Below are 25,417 nucleotides of genomic sequence, written 5' to 3'. Positions count from 1 at the left end.
GTAGTATGTATGGTTTTAGGCATCTGTAGAATATCTTAGAATATATCCCCACAGTTAAGGGGAGATCATTGTATCGTCCTTAACTAAGGACCCAAGAAAAAATAGTATAGAAGTGATTTTAAAGGCTGATCCAAAAATGTAGTGTGTGTTTAAATTATAAAATATTACAGTAAAAGACACATTACCACTAATCCTCCTCGGTATACTTCCCTCATTTTGAGCACACCTATCCCATTATCCATTTTTCTTGCCACTTTGTGAGGCATTTCTGGAAGTCCTCTTTCACGAGTGTCTTTACAAGGTGTGATCAAAACTACAGTGAATGCTGCTGCCAAGTACCATCCAGTGAAAAGGGAGGCTCATAAAAATATTCAGTGTGAGGGGCCGGGGATTTAGCTCAGTGGTTTCGGCGCCTGCTGTGCAAGCGCAAGGACCTGAGTTCGATCCCCGATACAAAAAAAAAAAAAATTCAGTGTGTGCTCATTCACCCTGCTCATCAAATCTTGCACCATGCAACTTCTGACTCTTTCCCAAAGTCAAAATGACTGTGAAGGGTAAAAGTTTCAAATCATTTAGCACATCTACTCAGCCATGATAGCATAACTAAAAACACTCAATGAAAGAGGACTCCCAGAACTTCTTCCGGAAGTGGCAAGAATAAGGGAATAAATGTGCTCAAATTGAGAGGAAGTATTTTAATTTTTAAAAATTAAAATATTCTCAAGTTTTAGTCAGATTTTGTAGTTTGTCTTTGGTGTCCCTGTATTTCTGTTTCTTTACTATTATCTTCTTCCTGTGAGCACAGAGTCCGCTTTGAATCCTGATCCTATTTCCACTAAGGCTTCCTGTTTAAACTCTTCTCTGAGCCTCAACCTCCCTGAGCATTTGCACCCCATGATGGCCCAAGCCCCAGCTCAGCCCGTGAAACACTTAGGCTACAAAATTTAGGAAGGCACTCATTTTCAGGACTGTTAAATTTTCTCCCCAACACGTCTCCCTCATTTGTTCAGTCTTAATCACGTGTTCCAAAGCTGCTCCAGTGCTCTTTGAGACAACACTTGCATTTCATCAAGGATCTGGCCTTAATTTAAAGACTGAGTGCCTTGAGAATCCTTGCTTAACAAGAGATCCTTTATGTACAGAGATACTTGTCGTACTTGTAGCATTCAGTGAAAGGTTTCTCTAAATGACGAATACACGGGGAAAACAGGGTAGGGTGACTGTTGAGAAATAAAACCACAGAAGGGTTTGTCATCACAGTATCAGAGGCTGAACAGCATTCAGGACCAAGAGGTTGTTTTTCAAGTTCCTAGATGACAGTTCCGCTGTATGGAAACCATTTGTGCACTTAGATACGTGGTATGTGCTACATAGAGCTTTAGTCCAAGATTGATTTGCTTTCCTTTCATACAATCACAAGAGTTACACTGCAGCAGAGACACACGTGGTGAATTCCCATAACTAAAGAAGACTCAAAATAGCTATTTTATTCATGTGAAAAATACTAAATGCAGCAGACAGGTAGATCAACTGAGCAGGGGACTTTGAAAGTGACACGTTCACATGTGGTATCCTCATGTGCACTATCAGAATGCTGTGCTTTCTTCAGGCTTCCACTGGTTGATAATTCCAACAAATATGGTTTGACATAATTTTCAGATTTCATCAGACTTTCTGTTGAATTTAAAGATTTTTAACTGTATTATTAACTATTTGTAACTATATTATTCTCTCCACCAAATTCATAACAACCCATATGTCTGGATTTTTGAGGAATTCTGTGACCTCAGACCTTTCTTCAAGGTAGTTCAGAGCTGGCATGCACGCAAAAAGCAAACAAGTTTATAACTGTGATTTTTTTTTAATTCATAGTGAAATCTGATGGATTTAGTTCAAGGGCAGGAAAAGAATTTCCCATTAACTGATTCTACATTTTGGACTTACTGTGGAGACCTAACAATTAAGGTCCACAGTTCTTCCTAGAACATTCACTGTTAACTTCCACTTTTGAAATAGAAACTTACCTTATTTCAATAAGAGACAGCTGGTTGTTCTGATTTAGAGATAGATAAACCTAATGAAATAAAGTTGGATCTAAATGTCCAAAACTTATAAGAGGCAGTTATTCATTACTGTACTGATTAAAGGATAATTATTCAATCATGTAGAAAAAGCCTAGGGCAGTTGGTAATGACTGATGTATTTGCAAATAGCATTCAGTTATTTATTTTACCTTATTAGGTAGTTTGACAATGGATTTAAAGAAATACTACCGTGCTGATTAAGAACAGACATTTTAGTTTATTATCATTAGGGAGATTTTTCTTTGCCTTGAACTTAAAGTTTATCAAAGATAAATTATATTTTTGATTTGTATTCATAAAGCTTGAGAATGGATTAGCACATGAAGACGAAAGATATTCTTACACTTCATCCTTTCTCATATTTTAAATATATTTGAACTTAAGTTTGGTTAGTAATTTGTAGCAATATTATCCTTTACCTTGAGACCTTGATGAACATTACAGAACATTAGCTAATTGAATTTAACAAGTGCTCCAGAGAATTTAAGGGTCTACTAAAATCACTTCCCTTTCTGCAATGAAGCCAGCATCTTACATAGACAACAGTGGCCTTTAGCAAAGTGCTAAATCATCTCACTGAAACTCTCAGGAAGATGAAGACGCAAGGGACAAACCACACAGAACTTTGCCATTACATTTTCCCTACCTGCAGGGTTACTCTGTCCTCCTGCAATTACCTGAGTGAAATTTGGCAGGGACACTAGAATTAACACCTTTCTCTTTAAAAATAAATAGTGTCAACGAATGTTTAATGACCAGTTAAGCTCAAGTTCCTCATTTCACCCCTCTTCAGGAGAAAGGATAACATCTTTAGAAGGTACAGAGGTGTACACAAATTGCACCCGGAGGACGGCTGGAGAAACCCAGATACACCTTTGCCTCCACAGAAGCGCTCTTTTACTTTCTTTTGAAGTTCTTTCAGTGAATTTCTCGGTCCCCTCTCTCACACAAATGTGTAGTCTGTGTGATGCTTTTTAAATTTTTCTAGTTGACAAAATTATGTATCTATTAACCTTGTATAGCATACTGCTTTGAAATGTACCTATATAGTGTAATGACCGAATTGACTTAAAAATGTGCATTACTTCCCATATGCAATTTCTGTGATTAGAACACATAAAATCTACTCTCAATAATTTTCAAAAACTACAATACATGATTATAATATAGTCATCATATTCTACAGTAGATCCATCCTACCTGAAATTTTGTATTGTAACTGAAATTTTGTATCCTTTAACCTGTCCTCAGTCCCCCTTCCCAGCCCTACAGACGCTAGGAACCGTCATTCCACTTTATTTCTGTGAAGTCAAGCGTTTTATACTTCATGTGTGAGTGACATCATGCAATTTTGTCTTTCTGTGCCTGCCATATTTCATTCATCATAACGATCTCTAGTTCCATCTATGATGCTCTAGATGACAAGATTTTTTTTTCTTATTTTTAGGTTGAATAGTATTCCATTGTGTATATACACCATTATTTTCTCTACCTGTTCATCTTATTGGATACTTATGTTGGCTATTATGAATAATGCTACAATAAACATTGGAGTTCAGATATCTTTTTGACATGCTGATTTCATTTCTTTTAGTTATATATTCAGTAGTGGGATTACAAGACCTTAATGTTACTTTTAATTTTCTGAGGAGCTACTGAACTGTTTTTCATAATGGCTATACTAATTTATATTGCCACCAAGGATGTGCAAGAGTTCCCTTATCTTCTCTCCTCATTCTAACACTTGTTATTTTTGTCTTTTTAGTAATACTCTTTCTAACAAATATAAGGTGGTAACTCATTGTGGCTTAATTTCCTACATGATTTGAATATTAACACTGTATCAGATGTATGGCTTGCCAATATTTTCTCCCATTCTGGTTCTCTTGATCAGGAGAAATAGTTGTAGGTTCCACCCTTTTGTGATCAGAAAAACTGTTGCAGCTTGGAGTAGGCAGTAGAGCCTGGTAGTTAAAGCAGGAGTCCTGGAATCACACCAACATTGCCAGATGCAGGCTAATTAATTTGAATCTCTTTCTTTGTGGATCCACTCTGCAACAAGCCACCCACAACTGACCACAGTGATTGGGATATTGCAAGGTCCTGTTCTTTCCACTTTTTTGCTGTTAGAAGAACAAAGCTGTCTTATACATAACACCTGGAAATTGATTTTAATGGAATGTCATCCAAAATATTTGAGAGTTAATTTGAATCACCATTTTATTTGGAGAACATTCAATTGCAGGATATAGTAAACTTAGAACAGAAATAATTTAAAATAGAAAAAAATTTGTGGGCTTTTATTTAAAAGTTGATGTGTGTCCAGATATCAAAATCCTCATTTAATGATTATTCACGTGGGCTGAAGCATAATTTACTATATGATAGGGGTAAATGCAACCCCGTAACTAAGAAGCTTTACTATTGTGCTATCTACTGTCACACAAGAGATAAAAAAGACACCCATGCGATGAGCTGGGCTAGCAGTATTTTATGAGTGAACAGTACTTAGAGCACATGCATATTTTGCTTTGATCCTTACCTGACATGTGCAGTGTTTCACAAACAAAACATTGGAATCAAAAGAAGTAATAAGACTTCAGCTCTGTAAAAATTACTATGCCTCAGAAAATATAATGCCTAAGTGTGCTTAGCTTGTTCAGATTTATTTATATAGATTAATTCTGCTTGGCCACCCTGAGAATTATTTTACTGTAATTTGATAGTAAAGCATGATAGTCATAACATCATAATGTTTAAAATATGTGTAATTTGAATTCAGTATAGTTTGCTGTCTGATTCGCCTAGAAATTTTTATTGTAAACATAGGATCTAAATCAAATTATATATAAACCTGATTTACCCTCAGTAATCCAAAATGGTAGGTGCTATTCCCCCTTTAGAGAAATTGAGTGAAACACTTGAAGTCATACAAAAAGTCTGGCTCATTTACGTGTTCTACTGTACTTCACTGTTGACTCAGTTTATCTTAATAGCACCTCACAACGAGTTTGCCACTGCTCAGGACTCTGTACCTCTAAGGTAAATCATTACTAGCTTTGGATTTAACAGAATTTTAGATATCCATTGTACAAATGGAAGCCAAGTAGATAAGAAATCTGAAACTTAAGATGTGGTCTGGATAGAGGTAAGGACTTATGCGTGAGTCATCCCGTACATGGTCATGGACCATGAAATAGTTAAAGACTCAGATTGGGTCCAAGGATTTACCTCAGTGGTTCCGCCGCCTGCCTCAAAAGTGGAGGGACCCAAGTTTGAACCCCGGTACCAAAAAAAAAAATAAAAAAGAGAGAGACTCAGATTGCATGGACTTGGGAGGATAGTAATCAAAGGATGGAACTCTTCAATTCCAGTTTATAAAATTGATAAAGTAAGGACAGGAATACATGCCTTCGACACCGAGAAGAACTGTGACATCCTAGATCCAGGAGGAGGGCGGGGTATAAGCTACCAAAGCCCGGTTCCAAGGAGGTGGTGTTTAAGAGGATCAAACAGGAGCAGAGATCCAGGATGATGAGGACTACACCTGACTCTGGTGTTTTTCATTCAGTGCTTGTTGAGGACCCTTTGCAGAGTCTTTTTATTAGCGCCTTGGCAAACTGAAGCCAGATTATGATACATTGGGTGCCCGGAAGTGGAGATAACTATGCTATGCAGAACTGTAGCCACCTGTGGCTCTTGAGCACTGATAATGTGGCTCCTGTAGGTTGAGGTCCTCTGTATGTGCACAAAATTTCCAAGATTTAGTACAAAAAAGAGAATGCTAAACATATCTTTGCTAATTTTTATATTGGTTACATACTGAAATGATATTTTGCATATATTGAATGAACGAACAGACACTTAATTACTTTTATACGCCTTTCTTACTTCCTGAAATGTGGCTGCTTCGTAACTTAAAATCATGCACCATTCTTTTAAGTTTCATTTGAAAGAACAGATAGCAGGCAGAGCATATCTAGGTGGAAATGAAAGTCGAGAGGAAACGACGAGGTTGAGGAAAGATGAAAGAGGATTTGACTGATTGGCCACAATCTCCTTAGAGGCGGTGCTAGGAGCTCACGTTTGTAGGTGGAGGGTGGGATGGGACTGATCCAAAAGAAGACATCTCATGCTCTAAACTGTGACAAGGAAGGAAGTGAGGATAGATCTAAACATACATAAATACGCAGATGAGGGAATAGATAGGGAGTCGAAGCCACATGGTGTGAAAAAGACATTCAGGTTTGATAGATCACGTAGACTAAAACTAGGAGGGATTTGTGTAACCTATTCCTTTGTACTAATTTAAAAATGTTGTATGCTTGGGACTATAAATCTTTTGTTTTTCTCATAAAGAGGTTTTAAGTGTATAGGACTTGGCCAAGATAATTAAAACTGGATGCTCACGCCTGATCTAAAGAGGAAGTGCTCTTCTTGACACGCTCTATTATTTGTAGGCGACTTTGATACTGTTCAGAGCCCCTCTACACCCATCAAAGATCTTGATGACCGAACATGTAGGAGTTCTGGATCAAAGTCCCGAGGAAGAGGCCGGAAAAATAACCCCTCCCCACCTCCCGACAGTGACCTGGAGGTATGCTGATCCATTCTGAAAGAGCAAAATATGATGGTTTATTTTATTGATTGGTACATTCCATAACTCATGCTTCCATTAAATTTCAAAATTTAAATTTGAAAAGATGTACCGTAAATTGACCTGCTTTGTCATAGGCATTTTAGAACTCTACGATTTCACCCATTATCATGACAAAAGTAAAAATAATAACAGCTCAAAAGTGATAGTACTTTATAATTTCTAGGCCTGATACAATTTTATATTTGATCTAAATTAGCAAAAACAGAATTTTTAAAGATAAAGTGATTGTTCGTGAGAAACACTATCTGGTAGTCGTAAACTAATGAAAGACATGTATGTATATGTCCATATATTTGATATGGTAGAAGTAATCTGTATGGAAAAGAAAAGTCATCTTCTGACAATAGAGAAAATCTCATTCCTTTGACATATGTGTTAAAATTGTTATGTTTGTGAAAATTTTAATGTATGTATGTCATTTTTTCCACTTGAGAGGTCTTTTGAGACATATCCACCCTAATCAGATTGATTTTTATCATGAAACATTAGGACACTAAATGAAATAAATCAGACACACAAGTTTAAATGCCACGTAGTTTCTCTTATATGAACAACCCAAAATAAAAATAAAGAGCAAAATAAAAGCTTGATAATAGGAACTAGGGAGATAGGTCTTTCTCAAATGGGAAGGTGATCAGGAGATGGAAGAGGGAGAGGAACAAGAGGGAAAGAGGATGAAAAAAGAATTGGGTGTGTTATGTACGTGCACCACCTTCCTGTAAGGAGTGTGATCATGTACTGCAAACTGTACTAGTAAAAAATAAAAACTGGAAATACACATTAGAAGGAACTATTCTTCACCGTGTATTTCAACTGAGGAAAAATAATTCAATTTCCATGTTTAGTACAAATTAATAGACATTTTCCTCTTTGTGAGTGATAATTGCCTGAACTTGAATGACAGTGGCCCGTGATTTCATGAGTGACAGCTTAGGGAGCCCGCAGAATGTCCTGTCGGAGCAAGGATTTGGCCCACTCTGGGGGCCCCACCACCAGTGCCGTTCAGGGGTGTCAGCCAGCACAGCTGGACCCCCAGGTTCTGTGCTGTAGTCAAACTGTGACGTTTGATAAAATCCAATTTAGAAAGATCTCCGAATGCAGGCCAAACAACACATTCACAGGCCCAGTCGGACCCAAGGACCTACACTTACAGTTTCTGTCTAGGGACAACTCATTGATTCTTTGAAATATTTGTTAAATTGAATTCTTTGCATAAATTAGAATATTTCATGGACCCATGAGCTATAAAATTTTTCATAGAGGTTAAGCACACATCTATCATAAAGCCTGAATAGGCCTCTTATTTTTTGGTATTAACTATAAGTAAGTGTGTTAATTCACTCAAATTAGGACATTTCTTAGCTTTCATATATGTATCAATCAATTGATCTTTCTGTCTATCTCTCTCTTTATTACAGCACTGGACACCCAAGGCCTTTGCACTGAGCTACATCCCTAGCTCTTTTTTTGAGACAGTTTCTCCCTAAATTGCCCAGGCTGGCCTAATACTTGGCAGTCTTCCTGCCGCAATCTCTCAAGTAGCTCTGACTTGTAAACTTACACTCATTTCTATTACTTATTTTCCTCAGGCTTTATAATAGTTGGACTTGTTAAGTTAAAAATGAACAAATAATGAAATAACAAAATCTTACATAAAAGGGTGTCAAGACACTACCCAACAGTGGAGAAAGATGTTTTCTGTTTGTTTTTTTGTTTCCTTAAACTTCACATTTTTTGCTGTTTGTGTTTTTTGCCTTTAGCGTGTGTTTGTCTGGGATTTGGATGAAACCATCATTGTTTTTCACTCACTCCTCACAGGATCTTACGCACAGAAGTACGGCAAGGTAAGAAATCAAGACATTATATTCCAAGACGTCATGTTAGAATTTATTTGGTTCAAAAATCAAAGACCATTTAAAACTACTTTTAACTGTTTTCATTGCAGTCAAATCTCCTCTTAATTACCTATTTCTAGTAGCTTATTGTTCTGTAATGAGAACTGCAGAATTTACAAAGCTAAGTAGAAAGTGAATTCCTTTTTCATCCTTTATAACGACTAGACTATGTTTTCTGCATCAAGACCAAGTTTCATACCCTTACGTAATTATTTTAGAAACAATTATATTAATTGAAAAAATATTTTAAAACAATAATATTCACTAATGGGCGAACTTTAAGAAATTATTTGAAGTAATCTAGTGCACAAACTGTTGCTATAGAATGCCATTCAGATTAAGCAGGATCATCACTTAACCAGTCAACTGAGAACATGCTGGCCTGTCTTTGACTACTGTCGTCAAAGTGGTATCTGACTTGGGTTCCTTTACATCCCACATCTACAGAAGTGTATTATTTGATACTGTCCCGTGTCAGCTCAATGTGTAGTTTTTATCAACCATGTGAAGCTTTGCCTTCTAGACAAGTAATGATGAATTGTGTTTAAGTGTGTATTCCTACATTGCTTGCACTTTGGGTGACTCTGTACAGTTGTCTTTTGGTATATGTAATGGGTCTTGTAAAATAGATATGAAATATTAATGATTTTGTTTAACAATATTTGCAAAAAAGAGTCTTAGATCCTCTATCATATTCATCATCTAAAATAAACATCACTAGAGTGAGATCTATACATGTGCACTACACATACAAGATCATCTACAGAGATGAGGAAAGAAGATACTAAAATGAATAACATGCATTTTAGCCCATATTTACTACTTTGTAGGGCTATTTCACAGTGGACACACTTTATAAATACATAGTCTCACTCTGCTTGGAATATTATAACAAATAGCATAGGCTGGAGGACTTCAACAAATAATTATGTCTCACAATCTGGAAGCTAGAAAGGAAACGATCAGGGTGTCTGCAGATGCATTTAGGGTGAGGAATTGCTTCCTGGTTTACAGACATCTTCTTGCTGTGTCTTTGTATGTTAGAGAGCAGAGGGGAAGAAAACAGACTCTTCTGCCTTTTTATAAGGGCCTTGACCCCACCTGTGAGTGATCCACCCTCCTGACCTGATTCTTCCCTGCAGCCCCACCTCCCAGTACCATCACAGTGGAAGTCAGAATTTCAATATGGAAATTTGGAGAGGACACGAACTTTCATCCGTAGTATAACTACAAGTTAGCTTTCTGTCACTGTGACAAAATATCTGAGATAATCGACTTCCAAGGAAAGGACAGGTTTATTTTGGGTCATAGTTCAGAGATTTTGGTCCATATTGCTTGGCCCTCTGCCTTTGGGCCTGTGACGAGGCGGCACACTATAGGGAGCCTGTGGCAGAGCAAGCTGCTCATCTCATGGAGGCTGGGAACCAAGAGAGAGGATGAGAGGGCTGGGGTCCCAGCGACCCCTTTGAGACTGCATCCCAACTGCCTCATCTCCTACACCCCCTCCAAGAGTGCCACAGGCTGGTGGCCAGGCTGTTAATACTTAACACACAAGCCTTTGGGGACACATATACAAACCATAGCACTGCAAATGATTATGGTTAAGATGTATGTATATAATATATAAGGAAATTACCCTACATAAATTTGGAGGACACACTCTCAAATTCTATTGCTGATGGAGTATGGAGTCTAAAATTCTCACATAATAATCTAAAGGATTGCTTCTGAAATAGTACTGGCTTACCAGGAGTACCCAATACATCCAGTTGAACTGCTTGTAACATTTTTGTGCAGCTAAGTTCCATATTTGGACAAGTGTTTAAAATAAACAGTCTGCTTTGAACATATAATCTCAAATAAAGGTCTTTTTAAAACAGTCACCATTCGGGACCATATCTAAATATTTATGATTTTCCCTGTGCCAAATCAGTGTTGGGATTCATCTTTTGGGATAACCATTATGTATTTTAATGTATTTCCTGACTTCAAGTATTTATCCTTTTGTGGGAATTTTGGTCTTTAGAAATAGTAAGATCATTGGACTCAAGGCAATGAGTAAAGACCATGATAGAAATATCATTATATGTAAGTTTGCTTTCTTTGTGTCATAGTAACATAAAATAATGCAGCTGCTTTTCTCAATTGACTCATAAAGCAATGCTAAGAATAATCCCAAAAGCAAAGTTCTCAGACTTCTCTCAGCAGTGGGGCATCATGGACATGAACTTGTCACCTCTCCGGATGACCACCTGGAAATATGGCATTCATGTGATTGTATGACTTTCATCATTGCAAGGTGGTGTCTAGAAAATGTTAAGTCCAGAATTTAAGTGCATGCTTCCAGAAGCATAAAACAGCAGAGGATACCAAAAGGGAGGGAAAGAAAGGAGCGAACCTCACTTATTGTTTGTAATGTGCAAGCAGTGGGTGTCACATGGTATAGGAGTAGGGTGTTTTCCCTGGCCTGTAGATGAGGAAACATATTCATAAACACCATCATGTGTGTGCACAGTTCACCATCAGTGGCAGAGATGAGTCCTGGACCTGAGACTGTTTTGACCTCATGGAGAGGCCATGCCCTTCCTACTACGATGTATTATGTGGCACAATTAATCAGCCAGAAATGCAGTATATAAGGGACATTTCCTAGAGGAGTAACTGCAGCTAATAAGAAAATAGGTAGACAATTTTGTGAGCTCTCCTTCACATTGTGATAATTTTAATTATTTTCTCTCAACCCTGGGATATTTTTCCATCAGGACATAAAACTGAAAAAATGTTCAGTGACATAGAGTGCTGCAGACAGTGCTCAGCTCCTCGTGATGGCACAGAAAACTGAAATAGCCAAGGGTGCTATAGGGAGATGCGCTTACCTTCTTCATGCGGTTGGGCCCACATTTGGCCTTGTAGGAGCTTCAAGGTGATGGTTAAGGGCAAGAACTTCTGTATCAGATGAACTAAGTTTGAAAATTTCAGTTCTCATGCTTACAGTTTTCCAACTCTGGCAAATTACTTAATTCCTGAGTCTTACTACCTGTGAATCGGGAATAACACCATCTGTCATTAGCAAAAGATAATAGTAGCATATTTCAAGGACTTAGAAGAACATTTGTTGTGAATTAGTACTCAACAAGTTGTAGCTCTTCGTAGTCACTTTCACAAATATCTCATCTAATTCTCATGATTACTGTGCTGTCCTTTGTTGTGATACAAGTTTTATAGATGAGGGGATTGGGATCATGAGGACTTAGGTATAAATTGACCAGCATCACAAGTGGTAGATGCTGCTACATATACTGGAAACCAGGTCAGTCTCATTACACATCCACATTCTTTATGCTGTTCTCTGTTATAGGGAGGAAGGTCTGTTAGGATTGATCATAAAGAACAGTGTTTTTACTTAGGGCAATTTTAAAAAATAAAAATCCTTTAGGTTATATTTTTATAATAAAATTGAAATACTCATTTAATTCCATAAAACTATTTAGATTACCTTATTTATTGTTATTATTAACATTTTTTCTAATTGTCACTTAATTATTGATATTTTTCTTAATGCCATTAAGAAACTAGGCAGTGCCTTTCAGAATGAGCGTCAGCCTACTGAGAAATAGCTAAAGAAGAGCTGTTAGCACAAGTTCATCTTGTGAAGCTGCAAACTGCATGCAGCTCAGGGCTCATTGTGAAGGGGACAGAAAGGACACTGAGTGGCTTCAGCTTCCCCACAAACTATGTGAAAATGGTGACCTAGAAGCTGGAGTTCCATAGACAGGTTCCATCCACCTAGGTGATCCTGCATTTATTAACACAAACACTCATGGAGCTTACAGACAGACAGACTCATTTCAGGCAGTGATAACTGTGATGAAGACAATAAAGCTGGTTCCTAGACAGAAGGACCAGGGTAATGTGACAGAGGAGGAGGTGACACTGCAGCTGAGACCCGAGTTATGAGGAGCTACTCATGCGGGATGGGAGAGAATGGAAAGCGACTTCTAGCAGGGGTTACAGAAGCTCCCTGAGACGGTGTTCCCAGAACGTGAAGCCTAGCATGGCCAGAAAGTGGCAGATAAGGGGAGAACAGCATAAGATAAGAACAGAGAGTTGGTCAAGGGGCGGGGCGAGGTCAGGTAAGGTAGAGCCCTGTCCTTTGTGACAAGGTATTTGGGGTTCTCTGGTTGCCTTCGAAACTGTTGGAGGGTTTTAGGCAGAGTTAGGATAAGATGGTTTATAATTGTCTGCTAAGGGGTGAATGACATTTAGAAGAACAAAGGTAGACCCAGTTGACCATTTAGGAGCTACTGTGTGTAAAACAGAAATGCTTGTGTTCATGGCTTGGACTGAGGTGCTTCTCAGCTTTTACTTTGAGTCTCAGTAACCTGCAGAGCTTGGGTCCTGCCCTCAAAATTTCTGAATTAAGAGATCTGGGATAGGGCTTAAAATTTGCATTTGAAACAAATTCTCATATAACTCATAGTCCTGAACCACATTTTGAGAATGACTAGAATAGTTTTTTTTTTTTTTCATGGAAACAACACCTTTTCTTGGAAAAATTAATTCTAGGACATGTTCATTAGTAGTCTCAAGGAAAGGCTATGGTCAAATTAATTTGAGAAATGCTTGCATTTTATGGTCATTTAGTACAAACCATCATATTAAAGATCCTGAGATGTTTTAAAGAGTCCTCTGTCATCAGACTTAATTACTCAGTTTTCTAAAGTCTTCAATAATTATTTTTAAAGTTTGCATTTATTTGCAGCTTAATTCTTTTGTGTACTGCATTAGTAATGCTGTATGACAAGTGATGTTTTATATTGCTATTTTGGCATGATTTCCCTTAAAAAAATAAAACACAAAAAACTAGAAACTGGCTTGCCAGAAGGCTTTGTTTTGCTATATGATGATTTACTACATAAATCAATTAAAAACAGGATTCACGAATAAATCATATTCTATAATATAGTTAAACACAGTTAAACATAATCATATTTCAAAATGTGCTTGATGGAAAATAACTGAAGTAAACTGTACTCTTTTTTTTCAGATTATTTTATTTGAAGTACTTTGTAAATGGAATTCAGCTTGTGGAAAAGTCATGAGTTTATTGATTTTAGCATTTTGATTTATTAGATTAACTTTGTTTATTTGAAAATGTTTATTAAAATATATAGGAAAGGTCTTTCATGTAATTAAAAGTGCCCAGATATAATATGTATCATGCTATAATCGTAATTATTTACAATATATTTTCAGAAAAAATGACAGTATTTGGAGTAAATGCAAGAAAGAAAACATCACATTTAAACACTTGATATTTTCATTGATTCATTCTGCAATTGAGAGATAGTTTCACTTATTTAGTTTTCCTCTGATCTATTCCATGAGATTTGTGTTGAAATTTTTTTTTACCATTAAAAACTGTGATTCTCTGTGGGACCTTTTCAGCTTTGCTCACCAATTTTGGAACCAAATCTGGATTCTGTCTTCCTCTAGATTCAATTTTTGAGCTAAATCTTCTTGGATATCAGTGCCAGGATAGCAGTTTAAAGACATTTTCCAATACTTCAATCTGGTTTTGAGTAAAGGCAGTTCTTGGTCTTCGTCCTCCATATCAACTCATCTCTCTTTTCAAAGACAGTCTTTCAGAGGTCAAAAAGATCTGTTCATATTTCAAAGCTCTTTCTTCTGTCACCGGCTGATCCACTGTGCAAGGAAATGAGATCCCACCAGGAAGACTTGGGACAGGTAGACCCAGGTCACCATCTTTCCTTGAGGAGCTGCAGGTATCTGCCCAGGGCCTGTGAGGTTTCGGTGATAGAACACAATCTTTCTTCTGGTCCAGCCCTAAGATGCTCTCAGTTGAAAAGGAGCAGGGTGAGGGTTTGCTCACCCTAAGCCGAGCGCCTTCCTGAAGGCTGGGAGACATCCTTTCCAGGCTGCACAGCGAGAGCTCTGGCCTTTCCGCCGGCTCTGCCCCACGTGCACAGGGGTGGGCTCTTCCCGAGTTCACCTTATAGCTCTCAGTGGTTCCACCATCTGCCTTGCAAGCACAAGGTCCTGAGTTCGATCCCCAGTACGAAAAACAAAAAAGCAACATATGTATCCCTCTAGGGAAATCTTGAAAGTCTTCCTTCTTCAGAACAGGTTGCATTGCTTTTGCCCACAGCACGTGCGCACAGGGCGCTCGACCCTCTCTTTAATGGTTTTGAAGACTGACTGAAATGCAGACATTCTGGGTGGGGAAAGACTTTTGTAATGTTAAAGGTTGTCTGTGCTTGAAATTGTTACCTGTCTTTGGTTCTTTCTGTTTCTTAGCTCAGTCTTATTTCCATAATGTGCATTTTTAGAGCATAACGTTTTGGTATAACAGTGATTTTTTTCAGATTTTTTAGACAGAGACTCCTTTATGCACAAAATATATCCCACAGAGCATCTTTATACAAAACATAGGATACGGTGGTTCCAGGTGGAAAGAAGAGGTCAGGGAATTGGAGGCCCCATTTCTACCACATCACCAGTGCCCTCCTCCATTGTTCTCAGTCACCACTAAAGAGTTTCCAGAGTCCAGGGCTTGCTCCAGACTCAGTCTGTGAGGCAGTCATCTCATGGAAGGAGCAATGATCAAGATGTGGGAAAATCACCCTGTTTCTGGATGTGCCGAAAGGGAAATCATTTGACCTCTGAGCCTATTTGCCCTTGTAAAGGTGGCCATAGTCCATTTCCTTCCTAGAGTTATTGGATGGATTAAATGAAAAAAGGCAAATATATAAAAGTGTCACTTGGATATGAAAAATACCATCTACCTACCTCCCAGGCCAGAGAAACTTGAGTAAGAATACACATTCATTTCCCCATTGAGAAATGACCAAAGGCAGATGTTTTCAGATTTGCAGAATGACAGTTTTTACTGCTACAGAGCACAAAGGGGTACTGCAGGGTCCTAAAATATGGTGAGCTAAGATATACCAGCCAGTGATATAAAACTGTGTCTTGAAATTACCACTTACCGACCTATTTACCAGTCTCTCTTCCTTTCCCCTACCTGGCAAATAGAACAACACCAAATGTCATGTTAATGCATTATTTCCATAGCTTTCAACACCACCCATGTCACTGATGCCATATGCCATGATTTGTAACTGGCACAGCCAGCTGGTACTCAACTCTTTTTGACATGGTCTTAATTGCCATTCTCTTTTGGTCTTACATTTTATCCCCATAACCTATAAACACAAAATTCTTAGGACACAAAATATATTGCTTTATGTAACTAACTTTTGTGTATTCACTTTTTCAAAGCTTTTGGAAAATTCTCCTTCTACTTGTAAATAAAGAAGGTGAATTTTCCAAGGATCTTCCTACTACGTTATCACTTTTGAGTCCATTCCATTGCCAACACTCGCTCTTCCAAGAACTGTTCCTGATTATTTACCATGGTGGCAAGTGAAGGACTTCAGCATTTGAGCTCAGCTGCCTGGGAGGCTGATGATGGGTTTTGCAGCTGAGCACCAGTTGGCACGTACAGTTTTCATCACTGCAAAAATCTAAAATAGGAGTGTGTAAATTTGACAGGATGTAGACCAGGAATCATCTATCATCTGTTAGAGTTTATGAAGATTACGCCTATTCCCTGATTGATTGTATATATTATTTTACCTAAGTTGCAGTAATTCCTTTTCAGGGGATGGGGCGGGTAGAGAGAACTAAATAAATTGTGCTTTAGGGATCTGATTTATTTTGGAGCGTTAACGCATCATGTGCAATGAAACTATGATTTTCTAAAGTTATTCCACAGTCAGGATGCAATGGAAATAGCCCAAGTCAGAAAAAAGACTGAAGAAAAAGTGAACAGTTGCTTTATATGTGTAATCAAAATTTAAACTCCCAAAACAACTTGCTCATTTTAGTCAACATCTTTTTCTTTTTTTTTAATTTTAGACAACATCTTACATAAGAGTAGTGCTGAGAAAATAATATGGTAATCAATATGCGTTTGTATTAACCTACCCACACATAAAAGAAATTTCTAAAATAGCACTGGCTGGATTTTAAATGATAGGCTTATGAAGATAAATAGTGACTTACGTGCTTTAATAGGAAGTGATTAGAATTAATCAATGTTAGAATCATGGATCTGAGGCACCCATGTGACAGAGTTTATCCCATGCCCATTACCTCTCCCCTGGCCACAGGAGATGATTTTGGGTTTTGGAGAAAGAATAGGCCTGAGTTCAATTTCTGGGTCTGCCTCCTCCTGCTTGTATGACCTTGAGTAAGTCTGCTTAGCCATTGTAAATCTCAGTTGTTTTCTACATGAAAATAATAACAGTAAAAGTAGTCATTTGAATATGAAGATGAAATGGGCTAAGGCAGTAAAACTCAGGCATATTGCTAACACAAAATAAATACTTCCACAGAAATCAGGGATTATAGATTCTGAATGGTTGCTGAAGAACTTTGCTTTTTCTGTTTGTATCTGTTGTTTTACCTCAAAGTGTAAGATCTTCAACCCAGTGCTGTGGAGAATTCAGGATGTGCCAAAAGGGAAATCATAGGCCAGGGTGACTACAAAGTGGCTTTAGTATGTAAAAAAGCAAATGAAAACTGAATATACAGACCTGAAAAATTGCGGTTTTTCATAGTTGCTCATAATACGTTTGATTGTATGTATATTTGTGTACTGTGCATGTAAATGTAGCACATTCACATATAAAAATAAAGCTAAATCAAGAACAATGACATTTCTCAAACTCTGAGTTTGAGATACAGGGCTAAGTGCTGACTCCTTTTTCAGAACTCTGTGTTTATTTTAGAGAAATTATTTATTTTCTGTTGCATTGAATGGCTCTAGGTGATATCACAAAAGGCAAATACCTTACTAACTTTTATTTAAGCCCAACCTTACCAAGTTACTGATAGCAGTACATTGAACAAGGAAAAAGATTACATAGGTGCATTGCATTTTTTAACTTGAAGTGAGTATACTAGAAATATTGTGGGCATTGCTTGCTTCAAACCACAGATTTCTGGAAGAGACTTCTATAAGATTCCTTGAAGTTTCAGTCCTTTTATCCAGTTTATCGTCACTTACATCTTGGAGTGGTGAAGGATTAGATCGTGAACTTCCCTTGAGATTCCTTAATCCTCATCAAACCTTTTTCCTGAAATTAATGTCTCACCCATCCATTTAGAGCCTTCTTCCAAAGTACCAACTCCCTTTCTCCTTGAGCCCTGAGGCTGCCTGGCTTGGCCTGTTCACTGTCATCTCTGCCATACAGCCTGGTTTTTTCCCATCCTGAGCTTTCTGGCTCATCCTCCCATGGTCAGTCTCACCAGTGAACCTGTTTTTTTTCATTCAAGTTTTGTGCTGTCCTGTGGCTACGTGTCACAGCTTTAATCCTCCATGAAGTATATTTATTCCAGTGTCACATTAACAATACAATACAGTACAATATTCTGGGTGTGTTTTATTCATTGAGTTTTTTCACATTGGACACTAGAAACTGGTAGTGTTAAGTGCATCAGGCAGTGACCCTCTTCCTGGATATTGACTGTTTGTTAATAATGACTACTATTCCATTGAAAATGTATTGTTTCCATCGAACACGTGGACCATGAACAAATTATTTTAATCCAGAACAGAAATAAGCTCTATTTTCATATTTACCAGCTCCCCAGTTGGTAATGGGCCATATGACTAAGAAAGCAACAACATGAATCATTTGGTCCCTTAAGTGAAGTCCAGAGATGATATTTATCGAGGTGACAGTGAGGAAATGCGCTCTTATTCATCACTTTACTCTAGAGGAGTCTAATTATGAAGAAACTGCACTGAGGCACCATGCTGTGGGCTTACTTACCAGTGCATCATGAGGCCTGTAATACTGGGGCTTCTGAAATACTAACAGGGATATGATCACCCTGGAATCATGTTAAGCTTTGGATTCTGATTGGGTAGCTCTGGGGGAGTGTATAAATCTGCCTTCTGCTGGTCTGTGACCAGCACTTTGAGCAGCAATGTCATCACTTCCTACTTTCTCAGTCTTGTTTGTACCCTGCAATCTCTGCAGAGCTTTGACGTGGCTGCTACCTGGGTCACCTCTCAGAGAATCTGAATTCAATGGCCTGGGCAGTCAGAGGTCTAAAATCTGCACAATTGTTTCTCATGAGAAACCTGTGCCTTAGATATCATCCTCCCGGTGTGGAGTAGTGGGGTGTCACTGTAACCTCTCTTTGGCATAATGCCTGTGGATCTGTACTGCTCTTTCCTCCATCAGAATCATCTTGCAAAAATCCTACTGATTTACCTGTCCCCACTGATTAAGCTGCCCACTGATTTACTGTGGCCACACATCTCAAGTGTTGCTGGGTTAACTCACTCTTCCAGCTGACAATTTCACACCCACTGTCCCTTCCAGTCTTCAAAGCCCTTCCTAATTCTACACAAACCTCATCTTTGGTTACCGAGGTAGAAGAAAGCTAACGGAGGAGAATTTCCCATCTTTGTAAGACCAAATCTGTGCGCTGGGCATCTGTGGTCCTATCCCCTGCCTTCTCCCTGCACCTCACTTGCGCCCTGGCTCCAGGCCTTCTCATTCCCCCCAAGAGAACTGCTCCTGGAATGACATTGTCTGGCAGCCCACCAGTCACCCCTTCTGGATTCTTCCCACCACCAAGTTACACGCTGTGATATTCCTGTCATGACAAAGGCCTCTTGAGCCCTTTCCCCCATGAGTTGCTTTTTTCTTTCTCTGCTCATCCCACATATTGCCAGGGAAACGTTTCTATCAGAGTTTGAGGAACTACTTTGTAGCTGAGGCAAGTGGTCCTTTCTCATCTTGCTGGTGCCTCTGCTGAACTGGACTCAGGTGAGGACTCACTCCTTTTTAAAGTACTTGCTCCCTCCCCACCCTCCCTTCCCCTTTCCTTCCCTTCCCTTCCCTTTCTTGGCTTGGGTCCCATTGCCTGTGTTCCTCCTCATACACAGGTGAGCAAAACACATTCTCACCTCCAGCTCTGCGCGTTTCCTTACATCTCATCTGTGTGTGACCAACTCCTCCCCTCTCCCAGCCCTCTGCTCCTTCGTAGAAGAGCCTTCCTTGCATTGCCTTGAAATCGCATTGCTTGTCAGCTGCATCATAGTCTGTCCAGATTCTTTCCCACGAAGAATACCTGAAATACTTCTATTTACTTGGTTTTGGCTTGTCACATATCTCTCCTAATAAGGATTTAAACCCCAGAAGGACGGGGCCTCTGCTTGCTAGGTTTTCTGCTCTCTGCACAGAATTTGAACATGTCTAACACATAATGGATACTTAATGAATAGTTGACAAAGAAGTGTTCCTAAAGCCACTCTACAGTTGAACTCTCAAGCCCATCACCCCTTCACCACACCTATCTCATTTGCAAAGTTTTCCTTCTGATAGGCGACTGAATTTTATTTTATCTCTTAATACTGATTTTAAAAGTGCATGCATTCTAAGAAATCCAGGAGTGATTTCCACCTTGGCTTTTGAAGCCAATTGTCTTCTTCCCCCCGAAGAGCGTGGATTGCTTCTGTCTCTGTTTGCATGTGTCTACAAATGTGCTTCGGGTCCCAGAGAAATAAGTTGTTCTGAGCTTGAAGCCTTTAAAAAAAAAAAGTCCTCCGTTTCTTTAAAAATACATAATTGCTGCCTCTCCTGAGATATTTTTACAGTGTGTCCCAAGAGGAGGAGGAATTCCAGCTGATGGCCCGGCACCGGGCAGAGGCACAGACAGACAGTCTGGCTCCAATTTATGCTCTGCGCTAACACAGCTAATAGGCGTTAGTGTTTTGATTTAGAGAAGCGCCCTACTTGATCCTGACTTGGTTGTACACTGGTAACATCTGGCTTAGTATCTCACATTTAAAGGCAAAAGGCTATTTCTTCTCTCTTCTCTCTTCCTCTCTCTCTCTCTCTCTCTCTCTGCTTCCCTCCCTCCCTCTTCCTTTTCTCTCTACATTCAATACAATGTCTTGGGAATAGTTTCAGGATGTTGATAGAGCAGCACACAAAATAAATTGGCAGAAGTTTCGCCCTGTATTAAACTGCTGTAGACACTTTGAATCCTTTTGGAACTATAATGCACGTACAATATGCATCAGAACTTCCACACAACCTTGCTAGCCTTTTATTATCCCACTTTTCCCCTCTATCCAAGGCCTAGCTATCACTTTATATTTAGATCCCAAGCTCAACATTCACTCCAGTGAATGGAAAAACAAAGCAGCAACTCTTGATTCATAAAGTGCCTGTGATCCTATAAACATCTAATGAAAATGAGGAAACATCTCTGTATAACACTTGGGCTCCATCCAAAAGTGTATTTCACCCTCAAATGCCTGATAAAACAGTGAAACTGCAGGCGCTGGCAGGAATTCCTCAGCAGCCTGGCAAGGCTGAGGCTGCCCAGCGTCACAGGACCATGGAAAGGCCACACGTGCCATCTGTGGGTTCTTTAGCTGGAAAAATGGAGCACCATAATCTGCCTACTTAGACTTAGCTACCCCAGTTCCTTGGTAAGTTTGAAAATAATAAAAAGTAAAATGAGGTAGTTGACATTAAGGCTTCTCCAGACATTCTGTCAGAATCAAGACTATGACCTGTTCCAGGCAGTTTTCTTTGACTCGGGGCATGACTGTCGCTGCCCACCTCTAAGGAACCCTGACACAGCACCTCCTTTTCAACAACCTTGCCCTAAAGAAGCTAAGCAAACACCCTGACAAAGCCCGAACCTAAACTTAGCCAGTTACCAAATGGTATTTGGCTAAAATGCTAACTAAGCCCTGGCTGTAGCAGCAGTGTGTGATGTGGAATAGCCACAGCTTGAAAAGCAAGCAGCCAGCCCTCCCAGTGCCATGGGCCTGCGTTCCAAAGGAGTGCTCCAATACAGCTCTCATCATACCACATGCTGTGCTTGCTTGTGAAAGGATTCTTGCACTTTTTCAAAAACACTTACATTTGCTTGCATGCTTATCAGATGCACAAAATGCATTCTTCATGGATTTTCCTATCACTGTTAGGGTAGCATAGAGAGTTACATGGCTCCAAAGCATGGAATTGATGGGTAACAATCAAAAAGGAATGGTATGTTTTCTTCCATTCCCTGTAAATCTGATCTGTAAATGTAAAAAATGTGTGGAATGAACATGAGCAATTCCATAATTTTATTGAAAACTTAAAAAGGGGGAAAATGGCAACTCACAGGATAAGCGTTTAACCAACCTGTGCTCCAGAAGGAAAACTTTTTAAGTAAGATATTTCTACACCCCATCTGAAATAGATATCTTTAGGGCAGGAATCATCAGAAACATAACAGTGTAGTGTGGGAGTCGGTTTTATTGTCTTGCATCAGTGAAAATTCCTCAAAAGCAGAAAGCGTCACTAATGGAATTATGTGTTTTCATGCTGTAATTACATTTGATTTTTCCTGATATTTCTGTAGAATTTTTTGCTCCTAGGTTCATGACTAGGCAGAATATTTACAAGTTTTCTATGTCCTCTGCCTATCCAGCGCCCATCTCCTCTCAAAAAGAAAATAGTCTAGCAATAAGAATTTTTAACACAAAAGGAAAAGAATGTACATTTCTTAAAACTTGTATGCAACTTTCTGAGTTTATTTCAACAACAAAAGAAAATAAGCATTGTATCCTTGAAGGCTGTGAATATAGCTCAGTGATAGAGCGTTTGCCTAGCATGCACGAGGCCCCTGAATTCAATCCCTAGTACGGAAGAAAAAAAGTAAAGAAAGAAACAGGACAAGGGGACTTGAATTCTGAAATTCCTTGAGACAGAAAAGGAGCACTTAGTGATTCTTTCTCTATTTTTGAATGCACATTTGTTGGATAAAACAGTTTATTTGATCTGTGGATATGTTGTTCATATGGTCCTGTTGCTGAAGACACGACAAAAGAATCTGGCAGTAGAATCAAGCTGGACTGAGAACACAGTACCAGGGCACCATTAAGCCTGTGATGAGTCTACATCCATTTTTGAAAAGTGAGACATATTAGCTATTAAAAAAATGCCACAAAAATCCCTGCTGAAGAGATGTAAACAATTAGAAAAGCATCACAGCCTTCTCTTCCACATCAAATCTTATCTTTGTCCTAGTCACCTCAAAGTCCCACGACACTCCATTTCTATTTTTTAGCTTGCAATTCCTGTTTTCTAGGTTTTAATGGATGCAGAGTAAGGGATTGACAGTTCAAATACATATACACTCTAGAGCAGTGAGGGCGAACCTTTTAGAGACTAGTGCCCAAACTGCAGCCCCAAACCCACTTATTTATCACCAAGCACCAACACTGCAATTAACCCTGAATACTGAGGTTTTAGTTTAGAAAAAAAAAGAAAAGAAAACTCATACATCAACATCTTTTGTCTTAAAAGAAAAACTAATATCACACGTGCCATGCGTTCACCACCCCTGCTCTAGCGTTTCCCCCTCAAAGCATTATGTTAGGAAATACAAGAATAAAATGGGTCCTTGCAGTGTAGATAGGGAATGGGGAGGGGCTTCCACTTGCAAAGGGAATTAACATGTGGGTGTAGATGAACATCTCTTGGGCCAACTAAGGTTGCCTGTTCTTACCGTAAAACTGAAGTAAGTTAGCATTACATTTTCCCAAGTTTAAGTACATTGCTTGAAATGGCATTTATTAGAATGTTGAAAATGGTTTCATTTCTCTCCTCTCAAATCCCTACAGTCTGGCGCCTGGCCCAGCCACTCCACCCAAATCACCCTCTGATGTCTTTCAAAATAACTTCTCAGCCAAAACCAATAGTGTTCTTCTAGACTTGTCAGCCTGATTCAAAACCGTATTCTCCCTGCTAACACCCATCTGGTCTCAGATTCTATGGATTTGTCCCTTCCAGGTTTTCTGATGCCTGTGTCTTTGGAGTTGCACTGGTTGCCTGTCTCTTTGAGCTATCCCTCAACACAATTTTGTGCGTGAATTACTTTGCTATCCCTATCCTTAAACTCTCCTCACTTTTCAAAATCTTACCTCTCTCGATGCCAGGCTTTCAGCTGTTGTTGATCATGGTAAAGTAAAAATTGGTCGTGATTCTCAACTCTTTGCAGCTGTATAAGATCTTGGTTGCTGTACACAAAAATTGAGCCATTTTTGACTGTTCCCTAACCCTTTTGCTTTCTAAAAGTATATATTTTTGCCTGCGTGATACTTAGTAGATGAATTATCATTTAGTCATCCCTCACCTTTCCCTCTTTAACTCTAGAGAAATACAGTTTAGACAAACTATACACATAGTAAGAGATACTCCTGTTGATTAAAATGTAGTTCATAATTAGCAGTGGTTGTACCTTGTTTTACCATCTTTGTCATCCCACTTTAATGTAATCCTTCTCAAATCCTACAAACAAATCCTCTTCTCCAATCCTACAAACACCCACTGATTTATTTTTCTCGATATTCTAATTCTCATCACCATTTTGAAAACCAAATATCTTTCTCTTTTTAACAAATTTGCCCCATTCTCTAGTACTCCACCCAAATACCTTGCTCTAAAAGATTTTCCATAGAGTAAGTTTAACTGTGTCATATGAACTAGCTGGTTTTCTTCTCCTTTTTCTCATGAACACACTGGTTTAGATGAAAATATGTCCTAAGTTATCTCTCCGTGTGTGGAAATTCCCATAAATTCTCAGATGTATCTGCCTGTGTCTCAACCTTTCTTTTCCCTCTTCTCCCAGAATTCTGCACTTCTAAGGCTTAGATTGGTCTTTCAATTTTTATTTTAAGGCGTTTTTAATTAGTACATGTTTACAGTACATAATGATGCATTTATCATGGGGAGTTTGTCCATGTACATAACACAACTTTATTCCTTTTTTCCCATTCCCGTCCCATCCCTCCCTGCTCCTCCAAATCGTGATCTCCTTTCCATTTGAAAAAGCTCTATTTCCATTTTTTTCTTCAATTCCCTTTTTAATCCTCCCCCCTTTTGTTGTTCCCTTTCCCATTTGAAAAAATCTCCCTACTTCCTATTCATATCTTTTATTTTGCTCTCTATTTATATTTTGAGTTTCTCATATAAGAGAAACCAGACAATGTTTAAACTTGTGTGTCTGGTTTATTTCACTCAACATTATGGTCTCTAGATGCATCCATTTACCTACACATGCCTCAGTTTTATCCTTCTTTATTGCAGAATAGTACTCCATTGTGTATAAATATCACATTTACTTTATCATCTGTTGATGGACATATAGGCTCTTTTCCAAGATTTGGCGAGTATAAATTTGTGCTGCTATAATCATGAATATCCATGTATCACTATAATATATGTCAATCTTTTGTAAATGCACTTTTTTGGATAATGGAACTCTTTTTATACTGCATACTTTTTAAAAGTTTTAAATTCATACATAATATATGTACTTTGGAGGTACTTCATGTATTTCAGTACATGTATACAGTATGCATGATCAAATTGCTGTTTAGCATATCCATTTTCTCAAACATTCATTGTTTCTTTCTGTTAGAAACCTTTAAAATAATTCCTTCTAGCTATTTGTAATCTGCAATAAATTGTTAACTGTAGTTACCCTACTGTAATAGTTTATTAAACACTGGGATTTTTTTCCTCCTGTGTATTTTTATGCAAGCATTAAGCTCTTTTTTTTCCCTCCCTTTCTGAAAATTTTGTTGAATCTTCAGTACAAATCCATGAAACATCCACCTCCCTACACCTTACAACAATATTTACTTAAGATATTTTTAATACTAG

The 25,417-nt window shown here is 38.5% G+C and overlaps 1 protein-coding gene and 1 pseudogene across 8 annotated transcripts in view; one reads left to right on the top strand and one right to left on the bottom strand.

Annotated features, from left to right (window-relative positions):
- Positions 1-25,417, top strand: part of Eya4 (EYA transcriptional coactivator and phosphatase 4) — a 144,447-nt gene that overhangs the window by 98,612 nt on the left and 20,418 nt on the right. For all 8 annotated transcript variants that reach the window (XM_087190090.1, XM_087190089.1, XM_087190095.1 and 5 more), the window contains 2 exons: positions 6,545-6,681; positions 8,505-8,588. In XM_087190090.1, the coding sequence (XP_087046216.1) occupies positions 6,545-6,681; positions 8,505-8,588 (221 nt within the window). The remainder of the gene's footprint in view (positions 1-6,544; positions 6,682-8,504; positions 8,589-25,417) is intronic.
- On the bottom strand, positions 14,016-14,705 carry LOC110349475 (homeobox expressed in ES cells 1 pseudogene; annotated as a pseudogene).

The sequence above is a fragment of the Heterocephalus glaber genome, unplaced genomic scaffold (genome assembly GCF_053883595.1).
Source record: "Heterocephalus glaber isolate CG9 unplaced genomic scaffold, H.glaber_assembly_v1.0 deba00001550, whole genome shotgun sequence".
NCBI lineage: Eukaryota > Metazoa > Chordata > Mammalia > Rodentia > Bathyergidae > Heterocephalus > Heterocephalus glaber.
Note: the sequence above shows the minus strand (reverse complement) of the source record. Positions and strands in the feature narration are given on the sequence as shown.